This window comes from Temnothorax nylanderi, unplaced genomic scaffold (genome assembly GCF_030848795.1).
Source record: "Temnothorax nylanderi isolate EJ_2023f unplaced genomic scaffold, tnyl_v1.0 TNYL_tig0163_pilon, whole genome shotgun sequence".
NCBI classification, from domain to species: domain Eukaryota; kingdom Metazoa; phylum Arthropoda; class Insecta; order Hymenoptera; family Formicidae; genus Temnothorax; species Temnothorax nylanderi.
In genome coordinates, this window is record NW_027249225.1 from 379,728 (window position 1) to 402,783 (window position 23,056).

The window sequence follows — 23,056 nt, forward strand, 5'->3', positions numbered from 1 at the left end:
TTGAAAAAACCATTTTATATTTCAACCGATTTTAATTGAATAAGTAATAAGTCATAAGAAAAAGAAGAATTGAACATTTTAGACATAATCGTACAATTCTAAATATATTGCTATACAGTGGTAAATTATATAGGTATACTTATATCCGTATGTACACAAGACATTCAGTTGAATCTCAAAATTAGTTCGCTTTTATTGCAATGTACCGTAATTATTACTATAATCAATATTTACCATGTGCACATGGCGGATGCCATTATGTAAGCAAAAAGTTTGTTATCAGTGCCGTTGATTGTCTGCTGTTTATGATTTCCTTACGCTTTCTTTCGAACACGCATCGTACAGGATGTCTCCAAATTCTTGTTTCTTACTGATAAAGTTTGATTAATTTTAAATCAATTTTTTTAAAGAAAAATTTAGGGGAGAGTTGGATATTACCGAGTTTCAAAAAAACAAAATGTGCAGTTTTAGATAGGTAATTTATTTGGCTATCCATATATAATAGTAATAATCTTCAAAGTTAAACACAAACTAAAATATTAACAATTTTCCAAAAAATGAGAAAACGCGGTATTACCGAACTGGTCTGATAATATCGTGCCTATAAAAATTACTCTGGCTTCAGCCAGTGACATAAAGTAGAACACAATAACAAAATGTTTTTTTTTTATATTTATGCATTAATATCGTCTAGTAGGTACCTACATATAAAAATAAGTGAATGTGTTAACAAATAACGATCATTATAAATTCAAATCAAAACTTAAGCAACGATCTTTTCTGTAAGCACCTTACATTGTAAACTAAACAGTCTTGGTAACTCTTAACACACAGTTATCGTTATACCTATTGTCTATGAATTATAAAAACAACTTTAAAATCTTATCAGTCTCCAAAATTCAATCAGTCTCAAAATTTCAACTTTAGGCGCGAAATTATCAAACTCAATCATTTCACTTTACAACCTTAAAATATATAGAAAAGATATATAGAAATGCGTGTTTCTAAAATCATTTAGCAATCTAATTTTATAGTGTTTTAGCCTATCAAATGCGTCAAATTTAATTCTGTAATGTAAATATTATATTACTCACCTTTTATCGAAACTACCAGCAAAATTACAGTGAATAAGCAGAAAATCTTGCAGAGCGCAGTGTCTTCACATAGACGGCCGGAACGAACTGACAGCGCATTCGCGGGGGGTATTCTGTGTTAGTCTATGATATTAAGATCATTGTAGGCGCGTAATACAAATAGTTATTGAGTTAAACAGTGGCGCGGAATTGTCAACCGCGCGGTAATATCCAACTCTCCCCTATATTTAGTATATTTATCTCACAATATGTCAATATCTTAAATATCTTGGTTAAAAATTCCATTTTCATAAAGTTTGCTTAAGCTTTATTGAAGAATAAGATAACTCACGATTTGTATGTACTATGTATTAACAGCTTGGATATATACATACATATAATTTGTTGAAAACCTTTCATATTGTGCAATATTTTTGTTAAAAACAGGTCAAAGAATTTGAAGATTTCTTTGCACATAGGAACGCGACAATCTTGGTCGCCAAGAGAAAACTGAGAGATGTCTTTCGCATTTCGGTTCAGAGATACTATAGCTATAGCTATAAGACATCTTATAGCTATAGTTACAGCTATATTAACGTTGATGGCAGAATCTGCTCAAAGTATTCCTTTTGCTATAATTATTATACTGGTATGATAATTAAATTTCTCTCTTTTGCAAAAAAAGTCATATTTTTATTGAAATTGCGAGTACTCTTCATTGTGTTCCCCGTAACAAAATATGTATTGTATAAATTAGCGCCGTGTCCTTTTCTTGTTTTAAAATAGTTCTCTTCCTCTTTTTCAACATTAGCAAGAATGAAAGGGATAAAAATGTAGTGAGAATACACACACACACACACACACACACACACACACACACACACGCGCGCGCGCGAAAGAGAAAAACAAGAACAGACGATTTAATAAACATAAATATATGAATTATAAGTATATAAATGTTAATAAATATATTTAAAAATGGAGATTGTTAGCAAAAAGATATAATATTATGCAAGATACGCCGTTACATTCGCATATCCGCATTGTTATGTCATCATTGTATATTTCATCTAATTAGCACAGATGTATGATCAACATTAAGGTTGCTAACTGTGTCTAAAGAAGAGAGAATTAGATAGAGAAATAACATTAACGCGCAATAAACATATTATTAATGTTTCTGATGTTTTTAGGCATTCTATTCTTTTCAATAGTAGAGAAAATAATTGTTTGTATATTTCAAATTTACATTATCTTACTAACAGCAATTTAAAAATAACAACTGTTTTAATTACTTACGGGAAATTTCGAGTTTATGAATTTTAAAATCAATAACAAAACACAAAAAATTATATTTTTTGTACGGAAGATTTCCTCGAGAAAATCTCGAGCCGAGATTTTAATCCATTTAATAAAGAATATACATATTATTTGATGATATTTTTTTATTTTTATCTTGATCGATTGACAATGATAGGGGTTTTAACATTTTACATACTCAAAGCTTTTGATAGAAGTGTTCATTGTAGTATTATTTGAGGAGAGTGAAAACAATTAACGGTTTATTTTAGCTTGCTAGGAAATTATCTGTCATGCAGTCTTCTTACAGAGAGCAGATAAGTTAGTTAAGATAATTAAAAACAAATTAACTGTATATTGATCAGGAAGCTAAAGCTGAAATAAAAATTTTTAAAGATGCTCTATATATACGTAAGGTAAACGTACCAAAATCCGGACTATATCTGGACACCTTTATTATTTATAAGTATAACGCGAATTAAAATTGAAGATAAAAATATTTTTTCTTGTAGTTTGAAACTTTAGTTATAGTATCTAAACGTTTATTTCCATAAATTTATATTTTTTTAAAGATATCCAGACATAGGTACGTGTCCAGGCATTGGTACATTTACCTACTCTTAAGTGTCCCGGCATTGGTACTTTTACCTTATATCTCTCTGTTTAGCGTGATACCGATGAAAGAAATAAAAATAAAATAGAAATGAGAATAGTCTCTAAGGGTGTGCCCTGCATATGCAATGTATATGCTGTAACTTGGCTTTTTATGTTTCCTCCACTTCCACCATTTCTCTTTTGTTTCTACAAACTTTTCAAGTTACCGAACTTACTTGTCTTACCACTCTTACCTCTCGCGAGAATCTCATAAAGATGAAAAGGGGATGACTGGTCCAAAAGTTCTTGGGCGAAAAACTTTGTAAGGAGGAATGAACGCTTTTATCTTTGTCATGTAATCTTATTTCATCCATATCGGCACTCTAACTCTTCTCGTTTCATTAACGTCGATTGTTATATTAGACAACCAATTTAGCAATTTTAGTTTTATCTTTAACGTTATTGTGCGTACTTTTCATACTCTTAAATAAAGAAACGTTGCGTAATTCGTTGTGCGCATATCCGTTTTCTGAAATCGCGTTATGTTCGACCTTTTCTTGGGAAAACTGATTTGCCGCTTTTCTGTGTGAAGCAAGCAACGACTTTTTTCTATAACACATAACATATACTATGTTAGCAAAACATTTCCTCCGTTTAGGTATTTTAATAATAATAATTTCAATATAGATGCATATAACTCTTACTTACTTATACGTATATGTACGCAATTAAAAAGAGAAATGAAAAAATCGAATTTATTAATACGGTTAAAACTTAAAACGTAAGTTGCATTAATTTTTGCATAAATCCTTTTATGATTCAATTAAAAATTGTGAATACTGAAATTATTTCAATTATAGCCATTTTATATCGAGATATTACATATAAAATTATAGGTTTCTATAAAACTCATTTTATAAAACCACAATTTTGGACTTTGAAATAACGCAGATGTTTTCTTGCAAAATGTTAATATTACATTAATGTTGGCATTACTATCATATTATTGTATGTCGATATTTAAATATGTTAGATTCATCGTATATTCATAACGAATAATTCACCAAAGAGAGATTACAAGAAATAAATAGTATAATATATGTAAATCCAAAACTTTAAAATTAATTATAATCATATTACTACCTTTGTTTTCATATGTACTTACAAAGAAAATCTGAAGTCTGTTCATACCTTAACCAACCAACGCTAGCCTATGTGTGACATGAAAGAAAATTAAAAGCAAAGGAACATATATTCTCAAACGCATCGATAATAATAATACTGGTATAATACTGGTGTTTCCTATCGAAAAATATATGTATATATGTATGCGTGCGCGCGCGTGTGTGTGCGTGCGCGTGTGCGTGTGCGTGTGCGTGTGCGTGTGCGTGTGTGATATGATAAAAAAAATAATACATATTTTTAGAACTCATGCACAATGAGAGGAATAAGGAATAAGGAATTAAACATAGAGGAGAATTCATAGTCGCATCTTCTTTCAAAACACGGAAATTCCCCTGTTTAATTCCTTGTTCCTTATTCTTCTCATTGTGCGTGAGCCCTTATCCATTCTATTAATAATTGCAATGTTTAAATTAAGAAAAAGAGAAAATAACATATAAAAATTAATCTTTTATAATCCACTTTTCAACTTTTGCGCATGTATTAAATAAAAGATATAATCAAATAATATGTATTAAATATCAAATATGTACCTATACAAAAAAAAGTATATAATATTAAATAAACTTTAAAAATAAAAAAATATATATTGTAGTATTCAAATAAAATTTCTGTTTAATAAGATTTATATAAAGCTCTTAGAGAACAAAGCTTCTTTGAAAGAAAATACATTATTCTTCAAATTACCTTGCATCAGAGGAAAGAGATACCATATTTACTCTCTGCATAAGTTTAACTACAATTTAACTTAAAGTAAGAAATTATATTTATTAATTTAAGAGCTAAATAATATAATCAAGTTAAAATAGTAGAATTTGGAAGTCCTTACAGTATATAAGAGAGTCTTTTTAAACAAAATTAATATCAATTTTTAATGTCAAATAAATTGTAAATATTGATGATATTATGACTAAAAAAAGAACAGAATAAAGGTCGGAGAAAAGCATTTGGTGTCGCATGTACATACGAGATGTTCTTCGATTCGAAATATAAATGTAGGGGAGACCGGGGCGAAGTCGTCACTATGTTTTCGATGCCGATTTTTTAACAACAAAACAAATAATTTTAGTAAAATGTGGTATACCGTTGTAAAGAGTGAACCCTTGGCTACAAAATTTATACGGACATTTTTGGTCTACGTCGTGTCGCTTTGTTCAACTGGTATAGAGTGAAAACGACAAAGGTGCAAAAATTGAATTGTCAAAATTATCGGGGCGGAGTCGTCACTCCATTCTCGGACAGGATTTCAAATGAAAATTCATAATTCCGATCATGAAAAATGATAAGATACATTTTATTAATTATTTTTTAATAGAAAAATGGAAACATTAATTAAAAACAGGATGGCGGAAAATAATTACAAGAAAAGCGCACGCATTTATGTGCCCTACGCTCGCACGAAATGCACTGTTTCTCGTCAGCTCTATTCTCTGTTATCTCTGAGCACACGCAGCACATATTATCCAAGTCCTCGCCGGAATCCAACCACTGCTGCTTTTTTGACTTTGATTTTTGCTCGAAGCTTCCATGATATGGCTTGGTGACGACTTCGCTCCGGACACAGATTTTAAGTTTAATCGCTCATGAAATATTAGAAATCAACGAAAATAAAAAAATATTACTGGGTTTGTGTTCACACACACATGCACGCACTCACACACACACACACACACACACACACACACACACACACACACACACACACACAGCATGCATTACTCTTCAGAATCACTTATCTCGAGATTCGGAGAGAAAATAATATTTAAAATATTAAAAATTTTCGACGCGCAAAAAATTTTACTTTTGACCTCCGAAAACACGTTTGCCTTTGAAAATCACAACATGGCATATAATCTCACTAAACTCCGTTGGTCACATGGGCACTATAAGTAGTGTTTACAATATTAATGGCGAGGTCACACAACATACAGATTTCGAGATAATTGTAGTGACGACTCTGCCCCGGTCTCCCCTATAATATAAGTATATAAATATAGGTACATTTTATGAATTTACAATAGTAAACAACTGTTTCTCAAGCTTGCATTAAATAGTAGATATTATTGTGTGAATAGAAATAAAACAGAGAAAAAATGAGAAACACATACATGCACACGCACGCACATACATATACACACATGCACACATGCATACATACATACATACATACATACATACATACATACATACATACATACATACATACATACATACATACATACACACACACACACACGCAAAGTAAGAAGTCCGTACATGTATAAGATTCATACTTTTAATTAGCAGACACACGGTTTTTGATTTACAATTAATTTGTGATTCACTCAACATGCTTCTTAGAAATTTTTCTGTAATGTATATTTTACAAGATGTGCAAGAGAGAAATCGTTATTATTTATACGTACAAAATATTTGTGCACATTTTCTCGCAACGTGGCGTTGATATGTCCTATATAAAATACTATTAAAATATGCCTTGCAAATAAATTATCTTCCAAATATAATAAATGATTTTTCAGGCCTATACATAAACAGGCATAATCTGGATTTACCTTATTGCTTAGTGATTGCATTTTTCTTATATTGTCTTCTTTTTTTCTTTCCAACAGAAGTAACAATCCAAAACATAATACGAAGAAATCAAACAAATAAATTGATGATATTATTACTGTGTTAACCGCGCGCGCGATACCACGTTGCGACATAACAGATAAAAAGGTAATAGAACAAAATGCGTTAATTCCTTCTTATATCGTTTGTCTATAGCTTACACGTCCTACGATCGATACATTATATTTGATTGTTAATACGCCTTTAGAACTAAGAAATAGTTATCAAAACAGAACAATACATTTTTCAGTATAATTATTGCACAACTAGTCTTTTCAGTATTATTTTTTTTTTTCTTACGAAATAATACGAAATAATATACGTACATATTTACAAACTATGTACAATAATGAATAATAAAATTCGACAAGTTTCCTAATCTTTATCACAGAAGAAAAGCAATAATGTACATACATATACAATAGTATCATATACATATAATGATCTAAACAAACTTTCTATATTGATCGACATATATGCATGTATAAGCTAAGTTCTGATATCAAATTATTAATTCTTTTTCTCTTTCCTTTTGAAAGTACTATATTTTATAAGAACGAGCATAAAATTAGTATGTAAATTATTTGAAAATTATTTGATAATAATTGCATATGTGTGTATAACATGACGCTTTAGATTATTGTTTAATATAAAATATACAATAACTTAGGAAATCATAAATTGACGTAGAGACAAATTTCAAATTGAATAAATTAAAATAAAAACTGTATACAAATTCTATCACATTAATACAGCAAGCGATTTATACGAGGAAGTGACGTTGTTGCATCGACTCTGTTCTCTTTTCTTGCAAGAGAAGATTCATTTTCCGCAATGATAATTGCTCTATACGAGCTAACTATTAATGAAGATAAAGAAAAACGAAATTTGCGTAGCCGGCCTTGCAGATATTTTTGTTGTACTATATTACGATAATTACGTTGATTAAATTTTTTGTCAGTGTTGCGACATATATTGTCCGTTATTTAATTGAAATAGCAAATATGTATGTTCCTTACTTGGCGATTGTGTAAATATCGATATCAGAAATGAGTAACCATATTTCTTTTTTACAATTATTATATTTGATATTTAAGTGACAAAAAGAATTTTTTAAATAACCAAATGTAACAAACAAAACTAAAGCATTTCGGTTAGTTATACAATAAGTATAAAACTGAATTTGAAACTTTATTATTACAATCAATAGTTTTCATTGTTTAACAAGCAAATTCAATAATCCAATTAAAGTTATTATTGCGATTAATCATTTCTGATCAAAATTGGAACTGCTTAAGTTTACGATAGCCGAAGATTATTAGTAACAACATTATTGAGCATTTTCTCTTTACTGTACATACTAAATATTTTCTTTTAGTCAATTACTGTGACGATAAATTGGCAAAAACAATTAGCGTGGCATTATACATACATATAATTGTGCCACGTTCGATTGTAAATATGTAACTGCAACTAAGGATCAAAAACATTGTATAATTCGTCGCTATTGCCAATCATCCAATATTGCAGTAATTATTCGTGCGTGTTGTTATACACGTGTGAAACGGCAAGTTAATGCTAATATTTCACTGTCACCAGACGATCGACGCGAAACACAGATACAACGTTAATCGACAATTACTGAAGATTGTATTATTATCAATTCTACACATATATTTGAATGACTAGATTCTAGATCGGTGTTACGAATATCACGGGGACTTAAGATATTGATACTTATTGATGTGATTTTTGCTGAAAACAATTAACGCGACTAAGAAACAAAAGATATAAATAAACGCGCGTATGCTCATTGGACTCGAATAAAGGCTCACAATCGCTACTTCGCCATTCTGGAAGGTGAGTTCTTTCAACCGTTTCTTCTTCGTTTATCGCTTGATCAAAGGAAATCAACATTCGCGTGCCGTTTATACGGAAACGAGAGAACCGATTTCTTCAAAGATGGCATTCCGTTGAAAGAACGCGAGGATAGAAACAGAAAATACTGAATCTGTCTAACAAGAGTTAGCGACGATTTGCTCGTAAATTCTGTTAGTACAACATATCCGAATAGTAACTTTCGCAAATGAGAGAATCCTTAAGTAGAATTAACTATCTCTCACTCCCTCTCTCCCTCCCCACTTTCTCTCTCTCTCTCCCTCTCTCCCCGATATAATCGGAAGTAACAGTTACCACGATAAGAACGAGAAAGAAAGTAAAGAAAGCATGTACATATACCTATTTATATATTTGTGAAAACTAAAAGTCACAACGTTGCGTTTTTTTTCAACACTGTTTGATTCAATGACAAACATTATTTGGAACGAATTAATCTCAATATTACCTACATAAAAATTAGATCCTCAAATCGCCGAGTCGCGTTCACAATACGTCACGATATAATTCGTTTTCGTGTAATATATTCTCGACAATACTGTTGTTGTGACTTGTCATTATACCAATTACATAGCCTTTTCTGTATAGCAGAAGATAATCGATCGTTTAAAGATTTCATCCATAACAATTACAGTCCTGAGAAAGTTTTTAATTATATTATTTATAAGATATTAATTTCGTAGTATCAATGCCGATGAGATATTAATAAAATCAACAGTGAAATAAATTGGCAAAAACTTTATGTTTGCAATGGCTATAATTGGGTTAAAAGCAACTTTTGATATTCATAACTAAAGTGTAACGCAATAATTGAATTAGCAAAAATTATACTCTTTCAACAAGTTATAAAAATATAATGTAATGTTATAATATATGTATCCATGTATACCACAAGTACCAGTTTATGCACTTAACTGTTGATGCAATCATTGCTCAACTGAAATTTTTAAAGACATAATTCACAAATTAATATTTAGCTACTTAAAAATATGTTTTTAAATCTTAGTTGCAGGATTGTGTATAGACCAATTCTAATAGAACATTATCCTTTATAATCTTGAAATTCAACATTATCAGTATCTCAGTTATGAGAGACGTACATGGCATAATGCCAGCCGATTGGAACTTGACCGGAATTAAAAAGGTAAAATTCAACGTGGGGATTCCACAACTTATTATATACCCGAAACAAAAATAATCACGTAATCTCATTCGTTTGATCGCGATCTAAAGAGAGACGTATGGATTCAACATAATAAATCTTCATATATATATATATATATTGACTAGTGTCGGATTAACTAATTCTTATTAAAACGGTATCTGGACCATTCCGTATCTATCTTTTTCTCTTTTAATAACATATAATTCTCACACACACTTTCTTTTACTTCATTAATTTTAAAACTATAGTAATATTTGTTTCATTTAACAATTTGCTCGAAACGATACTTAAACAATAACATATACTTATAGGATCATTGTGTGAATATGTATCATTTTAAATAGAGAATTAATAAATAATAAATTGAATTAAGTTAAATAAATATATGTATATCATTACTTTTATATTTATAAATGAGTATTTTTGTTATAGAATTAATCGTATTCTTATTTCAATTTTACTATGCGTGTATGCATATATTTTTATGGAAGTGAATTATTTTTATTGTCCTGATATACACATCTAATCATAAAACGTCCTGTAATATTTCATAACTAGTCAAGTCAGATTGTTTCTCGAAAATAGAACGAATTTATTGCAGGAAACATATATTGCAGGAATCATCGTAATATAGCATTATAAAGAAAAAGCAATTCTGTCAGCAAAACCGCGAGGTTCAAATAAAAAAAAAGCCATCGAAGAGGGAAAAGAGCTACATCTTCGACTTGAAAGAAAATACATTAAGAGATTTACAGGACTGTGGGCTCTCTATCGTGGCTTTTCAAAGTTATATTTGTTCAGATATCCTACCAAATATTCGCAAAAGCGGTACGTCTCTTCTCTCGCAAAGTGTTCAGCAAAGTTTGTCGTTCAGTCGGAATCTCCTTCGTTCTTCCACAGGCACGATTTTATTGATCCTCACGAAGCACGACATACTTTTCATTGGCTATGAAAGCTTACTTAAAAATCTAACTTTGGCAATACGACATAATCTATGTATACATGCGTGTCTCGAACTTTATGCGAGATATATCCGGCATATTCGCGCGTGTTTATAGTCACCGTGAAAAAAACGGTGAATTCTTCTCTATCCTCTTCGTTTTCGTTTATTTGGCAAAGTGGTGGAGGATAATGTTTCGGCAGGATTATGTGTATGCGTGTGTGTGTGTGTGTGTGTGTGTGTGTGTGTGTGTGTGTGTGTATTTTGTGCGTATGTATGATCATGTTTAAATTGGCGCACGCGCGCATTTATATATGATACGTATGTGAGTGTGTCTACAGAGACGTGTATTTCTTGCAATCGCTTAGAACCTTGGGAACATTGTTTCGTCTCAAAGACTGCTGCCAAACTCACTTGATCTTCGTCGATCAATGTGCTTTATGTATGTTTCTGAGTACATGCTCTTGGTGCGATCGTCGTATCTGAAAACAAAATGAAGCAAATCGAAAGTTACTTCTTCGGTAAAATCAACATAAACGGATTTGTTTGATATTAATGATTTGGTAATACTTTGATAATATATATGTATAACTGATTGTGAGTTGTGTGTGTGTTGAAAAAACTTAAAATAAACTAATCTTTTAGTAAGTCTTTTTGCTATTAGATAGGTAACTTATAAGTTATAAGCTTTTACTTATCCTACATACAAGATGGCACTGTACGTGGGCCATTTTGTATGTAATGGATAAATAACATATATATTTGCGCATTCCATATCTTTTTAATAATTCTGTATAAGCATAAAAAAATAATATTATTAAGTAATTATTCTACTTTATTCGATACTAAAACTGAACAAATAAAAACAATATAGCTTGGTAAAAAGATTCATGTACATCGTAACGTATTATACCGTAAGGTATAATAATAAAGAAATTTAATATTCTTTGTCTATTTGTCTATTTACAGCTAAATTTCCAATCTAAAACAGTGCTAATATACCAGATTAATCAAGCCAAATAGACAGATTTATAAGTAAAAGAATTATCATGTTTTAATATTACGTAATGTTTCAAACAAAAACTAGCGCATCAAAAACATTTGTTGTGTAATGGAAAGGTAATCATTTCGTTTAGTATCTTTTGATTCTCATATAGTTGTCAGTTCAATCATCGTCGCGCAACATCGCGGATGCAGCTCGTGCGAGATACGCAGTACATGTAATTGAACAGACTAATGGAGTAATTGGCGCAGGGAATGAAAATGGAGATACATGACGCCATACATCCACGCGGATTAAATTAGGTTTAACTTATGAGTTTAACGATCGTTTCTTAGAACTGCGAATATAACGTTTTCGTAATAAATTCGAACTTATACTCAACTTATCCTGCATTTTCTATCTTTACTCTTCTATTACACTGTTCAACAAAAGATTACTTTTTTTCGAGCACAAGAACGAGAATAATCGTTTCCCATAGTTTTTTGGGTGCTGAATACGATCCCGTTTGCCAAATTGCTCTATCACGTCATAATTTCGAAAAATTTGCAGTCAAATAGTTGCAAAAAGAGTTACTTTATTGTATTTTGGCATATTATAACTACACGATATGTGACGTGTTGAACAAGTTTTATTGCAATCAAAATTAAGTACGTTGTTAGGTCTTTCAGCTCTTAAAAAAAATTTGTTTTATCGATTATGGTTAAAAAGTTATTGATGATTAACATAGAGTCTAGGCATATAGAGCATCGCAAAGTTGCGACTTACATAGGTCATTAAGAATCTCTATAAAATATTTTTTAATTATATTATTCAAACTTTTAATGATTCTTCAGGTCGGTGAATACCAATCTGATGTCAAAGATGATAAATTCAAAATAACGGAGTCAATATCAAAAGTAAAAATTTGATTATTTTGAATTCATCAACTTTGACATCAGATTGGTATTCAGCGCCCTGAAAAATCTTTAAGAGTTTGAGAATAACATGATCAAAAAAGATTTCACATAGATCTATAATGGTCTATATACATATAAGTCGCAACTTTGACACAATAGATTCTATGTCAATCATCAATATCTTTTTAATCATAATCGACACAATAAATTCCTTTTGAGGTTCGAAGATCCTAATAACATACTTAATTTTGATTGCAATAAAACTTCTCCAACACGTCACATATCGTAGTTATAATATGCTCAAATACACTAAAATAGCCCCTTTTGCAATTTTTTCTGTAAATTTCTCAAAATTGTGACGTGATACAGCAATTTAGTAAACGGAATAGTATTCAACGTTCGAAAATGATTATTCTAGTTTTTATGCATTTTTTTGTTAACCGGTGTTATTCTCGATGTAAAATATAATATACCATAATGTTTTATATTATTTTCTATCTATCTATCCTATATATGGGGGGGTAAAAGCCACAGTGGTGTAAGTCAAATTTTTTAAGATATTAACTCGTGTGCATAGATGCAATCTATATAATGTATAAATTGCATCTATGCGGGTAAGAATACGTCAGAAATATCACGATTTGGACGTGGTTTCCGGATTGATTTGCAAATTGGTGAAATTATAGTATTGGATAAGAGAAATTAAAAGGTCAAAGGATTTTAAAAAATTTTGAAAATTGTAAAAGTTACGCTATGTTGAATTTTTTACTAAGTATTTTTTTAAGTATTAATATTTACGAAACTATTCATCGGATTTTAATAAAATTTAAATATGTTATACTTGAAATCATGCCTTTTTAGACTATCGCATTATTGAAAACAAATTTTTTAATTTTGACCAAAAAAAAGTAAAAATATTTTTTGGAATTGTTTTTATTCGAACGGGACCAATTTGTCAGAAATTTTGTAAGATAATAAAATATTCCTTATAGTGTAACCTTTCTTTAAAAAAAAAAAATTAATGGAGACTCTAATAGGTTCTGAGATATCGCAATTTTCGTGAAAGCGTGCAGCACCGCGCCGCGCCGCGCGGCCCGCCCGTACAGTGCCACACGTAGTACAAGGCGCTTGTTCGAGCTTCGCTAGCGCCTAAGCTATTAACCGTAGAGTAGGGCTCTCACGGACTTTTTTATAGGAAATTTTATGCTCTACGAAAAAGGTCCAGTACAATTTTGTCGTAAAGCGCACCGTTTTCGATACGGAGGCGTTAATATGAAAACAATCTTAACATATTGGCAGAAAAAACTCAAAAACCAATCTCTTCGTTGGTTTCTCCTACCCCTATTTCATATATAATTTTTTTAAATTTGGTTGAAGACTAAACCCAACTTAAGGTAGTTCTCCGGTCTTTGTACTAGAGAAAATCGATTTTCTCTAGATTTTCTTGAAACTGTGAATATACGTTAATTTTGGTGTGCTTTATGCGTGGTCTAAACTTCAGTACCTCTTGCGGTATAAAAAATCAAAATACTGAGCCTCAAAGTTTCAACTTCTTTTACTAAATTTTAGTAAAAATTGAAACTTTGGAGGCTCAGTATCTCGATTTTCTCGATGCAGTATCTCGATGCAGATACTGCAGTACCTCTTGCGGTATAAAAATCGAGATACTGAGCCTCCAAAGTTTCAATTTTTACTAAAATTTAGTAAAAGAAGTTGAAACTTTGAGGCTCAGTATCTTGATTTTTTATACCGCAAGAGGTACTGAAGTTTAGACCACGCATAAAGCACACCTAAATTAACGTATATTCACAGTTTCAAGAAAATCTAGAGAAAATCGATTTTCTCTAGTACAAAGACCGGAGAACTACCTTAAGTTGGGTTTAGTCTTCAACCAAATTTAAAAAAATTATATATGAAATAGGGGTAGGAGAAACCAACGAAGAGATTGGTTTTTGAGTTTTTTCTGCCAATATGTTAAGATTGTTTTCATATTAACGCCTCCGTATCAAAAACGGTGCGCTTTACGACAAAATTGTACTGGACCTTTTTCGTAGAGCATAAAATTTCCTATAAAAAAGTCCGTGAGAGCCCTACTCTACGGTTAATAGCTTAGGCGCTAGCGAAGCTCGAACAAGCGCCTTGTACTACGTGTGGCACTGTACGGGCGGGCCGCGCGGCGCGGCGCGGTGCTGCACGCTTTCACGAAAATTGCGATATCTCAGAACCTATTAGAGTCTCCATTAATTTTTTTTTTTTTTAAGAAAGGTTACACTATAAGGAATATTTTATTATCTTACAAAATTTCTGACAAATTGGTCCCGTTCGAATAAAAACAATTCCAAAAAATATTTTTACTTTGTTTTGGTCAAAATTAAAAAATTTGTTTTCAATAATGCAATAGTCTAAAAAGGCATGATTTCAAGTATAACATATTTAAATTTTATTAAAATCCGATGAATAGTTTCGTAAATATTAATACTTAAAAAAATACTTAGTAAAAAATTCAACATAGCGTAACTTTTACAATTTTCAAAATTTTTTAAAATCCTTTGACCTTTTAATTTCTCTTATCCAATACTATAATTTCTCCAATTTGCAAATCAATCCGGAAACCACGTCCAAATCGTGATATTTCTGACGTATTCTTACCCATGCACGAGTCAATATTTTAAAAAATTTTACTTACACCACTATGGCTTTTACCTTTCCATATATATATATGGTATATATATATATATATGTATGTATGTATGTATGGTATGTATATATATGTATGTATGTATGTATGTATGTGCGTGTGTGTGTGTAGTTAAAAATTTAAGACATATACGTTACGAAAAATAAATAAAAAATTAAATATTTTGTCTAAAAAATGTGAGAAATATACAATTCTCCTTCAAAATTTATATGTTTATTTCAAATTAATAAAATGAATTTGGTATAAAATGTGTAAAACCTTATAAATTGATATTTTTATCCCATTGCAGCGAAGTCAAGAAGTTATAATTTTATAAATATAATAACAACTATCTTACTTTAATTAATTTGGAATGTATCAAGGGCAACTTTAATTTATCGAGTGACATACGTAGTAGCATTGTATGTAATAAAGTTTTGAAAGAAAAATGCCATAAAATGAAATGCATACCTTAATCTGTCAGACCAGATCGTACCTGAGGGATGGCCGACGAAAATCCAGCGCTTCGAGATCCGATGGTTCTCGTCTACAGAGCGAACAGAAAGCGCACTGCAGGGTATTTTTAAACGCTTCTCGAAAGTCGCGATTAAAATACGCATAGATCAATGGATTTAATGCTGAATTCGTGTACCCAATCCAAAATAGAATCGCAATCACGACGTTGGGACACGGACAAGTCTCGCCGCAAAGCGCTGTAATGACGTACCTAACAATTGAATTAATAATTATTTGTCTATATACAAATGTTGTAAATACAAAGACAGAAGATTAATTATTTTTAAACTCAAATCTCGAGAGCAATGGGAAATATGAAAGCTATTTTATTCAAACTTAACACTTGTTTTAACCCTCCAGCTGTATACTTTTTTTTGGGACCTTGCATACGTGGGTCTGTCGCGTCCGACATTATTTTCCCTACTTTAAAGTACTTTAAAAATCTGAAAAAATTCACAAAACATCTGTCAACATTGTAGTTGACGATTTTATAGTCATTTTGATAAACATCGTTTATTTAATATTTTATTTTTAATAAACTTTGAATAAGAATAAAGGAAACAGATGGATTTCTTTAAAACTTTGTAATTTTTTTCTATGCAATATAAAAAAATCCTTTTAAGGTTTTTTACTTGAGAGATAAGTGTTCAAGAAGAAAAATAGTGCAGATTGATATCTTCAAAAAAGTTGAATTATTCAGGAGGGTCAAAATAGTACTTTTTAGGTAGAGAACATCATTGATAAATGAAAAATTAAAGATAAAATTATATATAATATGGCATATATATGACTTTTTAAATAATTTATTACAATTTTATGATACAATATGTAGAATATATTGAAAAAAATTCGTCCACCGAGCTTCGGCCGCCGTCCGAAATTCCATTTTTTGGGAATAACTAAACTAGAGAAGCAACTATTCGTCAAAATCTTTTAAAGAAACATTGTTTTGTCCAAAAACAATCACATTTATCATAAATAATTGCAACATTGTTACTGACAGATAAAGACTATGTCGAGTGTATACCTGGGTCTGAGACGTCCGTGCGAGATTTGACTCGCTCGGCATTCAGCGATATGTTTATCTTTCGAAGCGGCTTTGGGTCCTTGGATTCCTTCCCCCACCTACTTTTTTTAGAGGGGGGACCCAGATAGGCAGGCTTGCTGGTTCTCAAGTTACAAGCAGACGTTGTTTTGGCATGGACGCCGTAGACCCACGTATGCAGCTAGAGGGTTACATTTAAGCAACTTGATGCGCTTTTTATGTTCCTGTAAGACTGTTTTGTATCTCTAATAAAAAATAAATTCCTTAAAAAAATATAATTTAAATTCTATGTTTTCTGTTATTAAATTTTGTATTAAGTAATCTGTTAATGATGGTATAATTAAAAAGGGTACAAGAAAAATAAATAAAAAATGTTAGGTAAATACTTTTTATAATTTTGTTTTTCAAAAAATTAAATGACGAAACTGGTAAATTGAAAATATCCTTTTCTGCTTTCAATTTGTATAATTTTCAATAATACTGGTTACAAATTGATAAATTTAATTTAACAACAATTCTCTCTCTCTCTCTCTCTCTCTCTCTCTCTCATTCTCTTACTCAATTACCCTCATTTGCCTTTTATCAGAATATGTATACATAAAATTAAAATATCCGATTTAATAGAAAAAATAATTTCTCTTGACATGTTACAAGTAGCTTTTGTAGCAACATTTTTTATGTTATATAAACAAAAAATTGAATTTGTTAATTCATACTTTGATAGTCAATACACATTGAAATACGTTGGATAATTTATATATTGTAATGTAGCTAAAAAATATCTTTCGAAAGTGACTGAAAACATTTCCAAGTTTTTTGTAATTGATTTTCTTAAAAACAAAGCCTTACATTGAAAAATTGTTACATCTTTGACTTTTTATCTGATTTAGAATCGTCACTTTTCCGATATCATCGTTAATAATGGATCACTCTGTGTTAAAAAGAATCAAACATTTTACTAATATGTATAATCAAACACACATTAAATAAAATATTGATAAATCTATCGATTGTCATCTATCAAATTAAGAGAGTAATCCGTTAGGATTAAAAATACACATTAGAATTAATCAATTACGAGCACATTGACATACATACATGTAGTGTTTTATTAAGAGAACTTGAATGCACATACCAAAGGAAAAATGGCAACCAGCAAAGGATGAAGGTACCCATAATGATACTCAGCGTTCTTGCCGCTTTGTGTTCTCTCTTCATCTTCATCATATGTTTGTCTTTCGTGGGGGTGTGTAAATGCTCGGTGTTGATCTCATTTAAAGTTAATGTTTTTGACGATCCGGCACTGTTTAGTTCTCCATTTAAATTATTAAGATCCTTACTTGGTCTGTGACTGAGCAACATGGCATTGCCCATTCTGCTGTGCATCTGCTTCTCTTGCTTGTTAGCCTCTTTAAATATAGCAAAGTATGTGACCGCCATGATGGTACACGGTATCCAGAAGGATATGCTTGATGACAGTATAGCGTATATTCTGTTGACCTTAAACTCGCAGAGTTCTGGGTGCTTGTGCCTGTGCACGCTGTTCTCTTCCGTAGTGTACCAGCCGCAGAAGATCGGCACGAAGGAAATGATGGCCGGCGACACCCAGCAGGCCAGTAGCATAAACGCCACCACTCTCTTCGTCATGTTGATGGGATACTTGAGTGGCTTCACGATCGCATAATATCGATCCACCGAGATGCACATTAGATGGAGTATCGAGCTAGTGCTAAAGTAGACATCTAAGGAATTCCAGACGTCGCACATAAAATAGCCGAAAAGCCATCTGCCGGTCACCTGCACGCTAGCGTTGAAGGTCATCGCGAACATCGCCACCAGCATATCCGCCAGTGCTAGCGAGACCACAAAGTAGTTGGTGATAATTCGTAGCTTTCTGTGCCGTATCACGGACACCATCACCAGCAGATTACCGAACAGCGCCGTGGCGATAATCGAACCGAGGATGCAGACTTTGACGATTGCCGAAGGCATGTCTGACCAGTTGACCTCCACCGCATTCACCTCGGTATTATTGCTATAAGGATTCTCCTCGGTCGAAGTGACGTCCAATAGCGGTGTCACGTCGAACGAGGAAATCTCCGCCGGATCGAACGTCGTTTCCGCGGTCATGCTCGCCCAAAGGCGAGTTGGCGGCTGAGTCCTATAGCCTGCACTGAGCGTTGACCGTCCTCTATAATACTTTAGTTTTTCTCCTCTCGGTCGAAGAGTTTTAGGAAAATGACTTTAGGTGACGAAAGTCCCGACTAGTTGACACATCTGACTTGCGTTCATTTTCGATTCGAGCAAGGGGGAAGATCGCTTTTTCACGTCTTGTCTCCGAGCTCCTGCAGCCAGCGCGATCGCTCAGGTCTTTACGAGGTGTACGAAGAGACTTATTCGAAAGGAACGTAAAGCTCGCAACAATGCTTTGGTGATGCTACTATGTCGTCATATATACGTATACTCTTCGGAATCTGTAAATAAAAAACAGAGAAACATTCTTAAGAAAATCAACAAAACAATTTTTAAATCTGCTATCGCTATCGCTATCGCAATCCAAGCGAGTAGATGTATAAGCGTTCGCATACATATTGCATATTACAGAGAAGATATTCTTTTCATTAGAATGTGTTTGGAGATTAACTGCAAGATATATGTGTGTAATTTAAACAGAATAATCGGTATAAAGTTGTATGGCAACAATGAACATTTTGTTTCAAAACATCCGAGAGATATTTCATTATTTTTATATATATAATATACTACTACACAATATTATTTGACACATTTTCTCGCAACAAATTATGTCAATATTAACGTTGTTAAGTTGAGGAGCTGTTTATTTAATTGAATATTACAGTATCTAAAGACTTTTTCTTTATTGAATTAATTATTTGACTTTTACAGAAATGCAAAAAAAATAATAATGTATACAATATTTGAAGAATATTTATAAAATTATTTTTAAAAAAATTTATTTTCTGTTATAAGCTCTGTAATTATTTTATATCTGAAGCTAATACATTATGAATATATTTTTCATAAATTGAGCACTGCAAAAATGAGTAGTTATCTGGATTTATCTCTGTAGGACTAAATTTTATAATTACCTATGTGATATTTCTGCATAACAAAATAAAAATGAAGTAATTTTTTACGCAGGAAAAAATTCAATAACTGGTATTGCATGATAAAATAGAAAATAAATACAAAATAGTAACATAAGAAAGAAAGAGTATAGTTTGATATTTTTACACAGTTTACATCTTAATAATTTGTACATGATTACATCTCTTAAACTTCACACACACATATATATATATGATTGTATGCACACACACACACACACACACACACACACCCATCGATAAATTTATAGCATAAACATAAACCTTTAAATGTATACGTCTTAAATGCATCTTAATGTTAAATTACAATATTATTTGTGTTTATACATACAATATATATACTTATAAATACGTATTATATGTATAAAACACAAATAATAATTTAACATTAAGATGCATTTAAGATGTATACATTTAAAGGTTTATGCTATAAATTTATCGATTTAAGATAAAAATCCTATATCTTGAAATGTTTTCACAATCCTGTCTATCTTTTCTTTAGATAGTCTGCTCAGTTTGCTCACAATTGTGATGTAAACCATAGATATCGTATAACTTATAACTCATAAATAAACTTGGATGTAATAGACGATTCATATGCGAGCCTTCGGCGTGTAGACTCTTCGATTGCTGTATTCCTTCCAGATTCGCATATCAACTGGTACGGCAGTTTTCCATTCGTTTCTACTTAAAATGGGGACACGTCGGAAGAGAGCTGGCAACCTTCAATAGAACGTCCTCTCTTCTCTTTCCCTATTTATTTTTCCCTCCCCTACATCTTTCTCAGTCACTGTTCCTCTTTCTCTTCCCTCTTTGCATCTTTCTGTCTCTTTCTCCGACATAGTAGTCGTGTGGCGACAGTGCTGTGTCAAGTGCACTCTCGTCGAGCCCATGTAATTTATGATCCGCTATTTTTGCGGTATATTTAGGTCAATTATTCCAGCAGTAGCGTTGGTCGGCCATGAAGAAAAGAGACCGAGAAAAAAGCTACCACTCAAAGATGCAATTTTTATTCTTGAATAAACTATAAATACTGTTAATATTGTCGAAATTAAGAACGCGGTGAGAGGAGACACACCGAATGAAGAAAAAAGAATTATTATGTTAAAAGACAACGCACTATTGACCAATTTATAAAGACAAACGAAGTTTTAGTCGAGTAGCAATATTTCACTTTACGCGGCGGTAATAGGTTATTTATTTCAATTTTGTTCTAACTTTCAACCGTCATATTTTTTTCAATTGTATAATTACTGTAGAGCAATTTTTCGGCGATGACAGAACTCTGTGTGATTTAATTATAATAATTTGCATTTTTTTCCAGTAACTCCCGTTTTTCGCACGAAATAAGAGAGAATTGTGATCAAATTATAGACTTATCGGCTTTGTGTGAAAAATGATTGAAGGTGTGTGTGTGTGTGTGTGTGTGTGTGTGGTGTGTGTGTGTGTGTGTGTGTGTGCGTGCGTGCGTGCGTGCGTGTGCGTGTGTGTGCGTGTGTGCGTGTGCGTGTGTGTGTGTGTTGTGTGTGTGTGTGTGTGTGTGTGTGTGTGTGAGTGTGTGTGTTGTATGAACAAATAAAATTAATAAAGTTATTGCATGCTTTGCTTTAATATAAAAATATATGATACTAAGTACAGTTTCTATATTTATATGATTCAATATATGGCTCTCAAATTGCAAATTTAATTAGAAAAATTTAATTGTGATCGCGATAATGTAATTTGAATAATGATTTATATAACGGTTTAATTGTAAAGATAAAAAGGTAAACACCCACACATACACATACGTAAATAATATATTACTGCAAACGATGTTATTAAATGAAAATTTAGATATATGGAGTACCGCGCTAACGAGTGTATATATTAATGAAAATCAACAGGTGGTACGCAAAAGATTAATAAGAGAATCAAATTTTACTTTAATACTAATATACATATGTTATGTTATATTAATAGAGGTATAATGTTCGACCCAACTGGCCAAATTTTATTGCTCAAAACAACGCTACGTTTCGACCGTAGATTCCGGTCCTTTTCAAGCGTATGTACTCACAAATATTGATTGGTCAGACATAATGTCCAAACTATGTCGAATCTAAAAAATATTTGTGCGTTGAAATTAAAACAATAGAAAACTTATTAAACGGCATAATTCGCTGTGTCAGAGCCGTGCGGTGGTAAAATCCACGTTGTTTTGAGCAATAAAATTTGGCCAGTTGGGTCGAACATTATACCTCTATTAATTCTTAATTATTCACTGGCGACTCAAGTTATCTGGTTATGTTATATATCCATCGATCACTTTCATGCACCTTTCTTCAGCTACAAATTTTGTTTTCAATACAATGAGAGCTAGAGAAGCGTAAGATTGGACAAGATTAGAAAATTAAATATTAAAAAATATAAGATTATATTATAATTTTAATTAATTAATTAAATTGTTATTAACGTGATATCTCTCTCTCTCTCTCTCTCTCTCTCTCTCTCTCTCTCTCTCTCTCTCTTTCTCATCATATGGCGTAAATGGCTGTAATAGTAATAGTGTGCTACATCGCTTTATCAAAAATTGTATAGAGAAATCGTTGGCGAATATTGTTGTACCTGCTGCCCGAGCAGAAGTAGCCATTCGATTCTACTATTGATACTAGCAGCGGGAAGGATTTCTATTTTCCAGTATCTTTGACAAAATTCTACGTATATAAAAAATTCTACATATATGAATACATACCTATAAGAAGAATCGGAGCGCATATCTCGTTTATGCGGTAGAGAATTGCATCACGTAACGATGCCGAGCATGTAAATCGCACACAGGCGTCTATTGAATATAAGTAGAATTCTCGACGCTAGACTGGCCAAGGGCAGACCTCAGAATTCGAAAGATCAATGATGAGTCGGTCTCGTATCTTACCGCTTTCAGCATAATGAGAATTTCTAGCATTTTCGAGCGTTTGTATCGGTACTAATGCGATTTCGTATATAGTCACGCGTAAAACTTTATCGAGACCTTACAAAACTAATAAATT

At 31.8% G+C, this 23,056-nt stretch overlaps 1 protein-coding gene across 2 annotated transcripts; it reads right to left on the reverse strand.

Moving 5' to 3' along the window:
* On the reverse strand, positions 1-19,386 carry LOC139777800 (octopamine receptor beta-2R-like). 2 transcript variants are annotated; one of them, XM_071715422.1, is made up of 3 exons: positions 18,032-19,386; positions 15,807-16,062; positions 1-11,241 (listed from the first exon to the last, which is right to left on the reverse strand). In XM_071715422.1, exons 1-2 carry the CDS (start codon positions 19,024-19,026, stop codon positions 15,816-15,818), a joined length of 1,242 nt encoding a protein of 413 aa, XP_071571523.1. In that variant the 5' UTR covers positions 19,027-19,386; the 3' UTR covers positions 1-11,241; positions 15,807-15,815. The 2 variants fall into 2 exon arrangements, with proteins under 2 accessions (XP_071571523.1, XP_071571522.1); XM_071715421.1 differs by having other exon boundaries at positions 15,832-16,062; positions 18,032-19,385.
* Between the last annotated feature and the right edge of the window lie 3,670 nt (positions 19,387-23,056).

What these genes read in the sequence shown, in the direction of transcription:
- LOC139777800 (XM_071715421.1), bottom strand. Translation starts at nt 19,026, where the DNA reads ATGACCGCGGAAACGACGTTCGATCCGGCGGAGATTTCCTCGTTCGAC. An exon ending in TGGTTGCCATTTTTCCTTTG is followed by an intron (nt 16,063 to 18,031) that starts GTATGTGCATTC and finishes TTCAATTGTTAG; the next exon opens with GTACGTCATTACAGCGCTTT. An exon ending in TTTCGTCGGCCATCCCTCAG is followed by an intron (nt 11,242 to 15,831) that starts GTACGATCTGGT and finishes TTTTGTTTTCAG; the next exon opens with ATACGACGATCGCACCAAGA.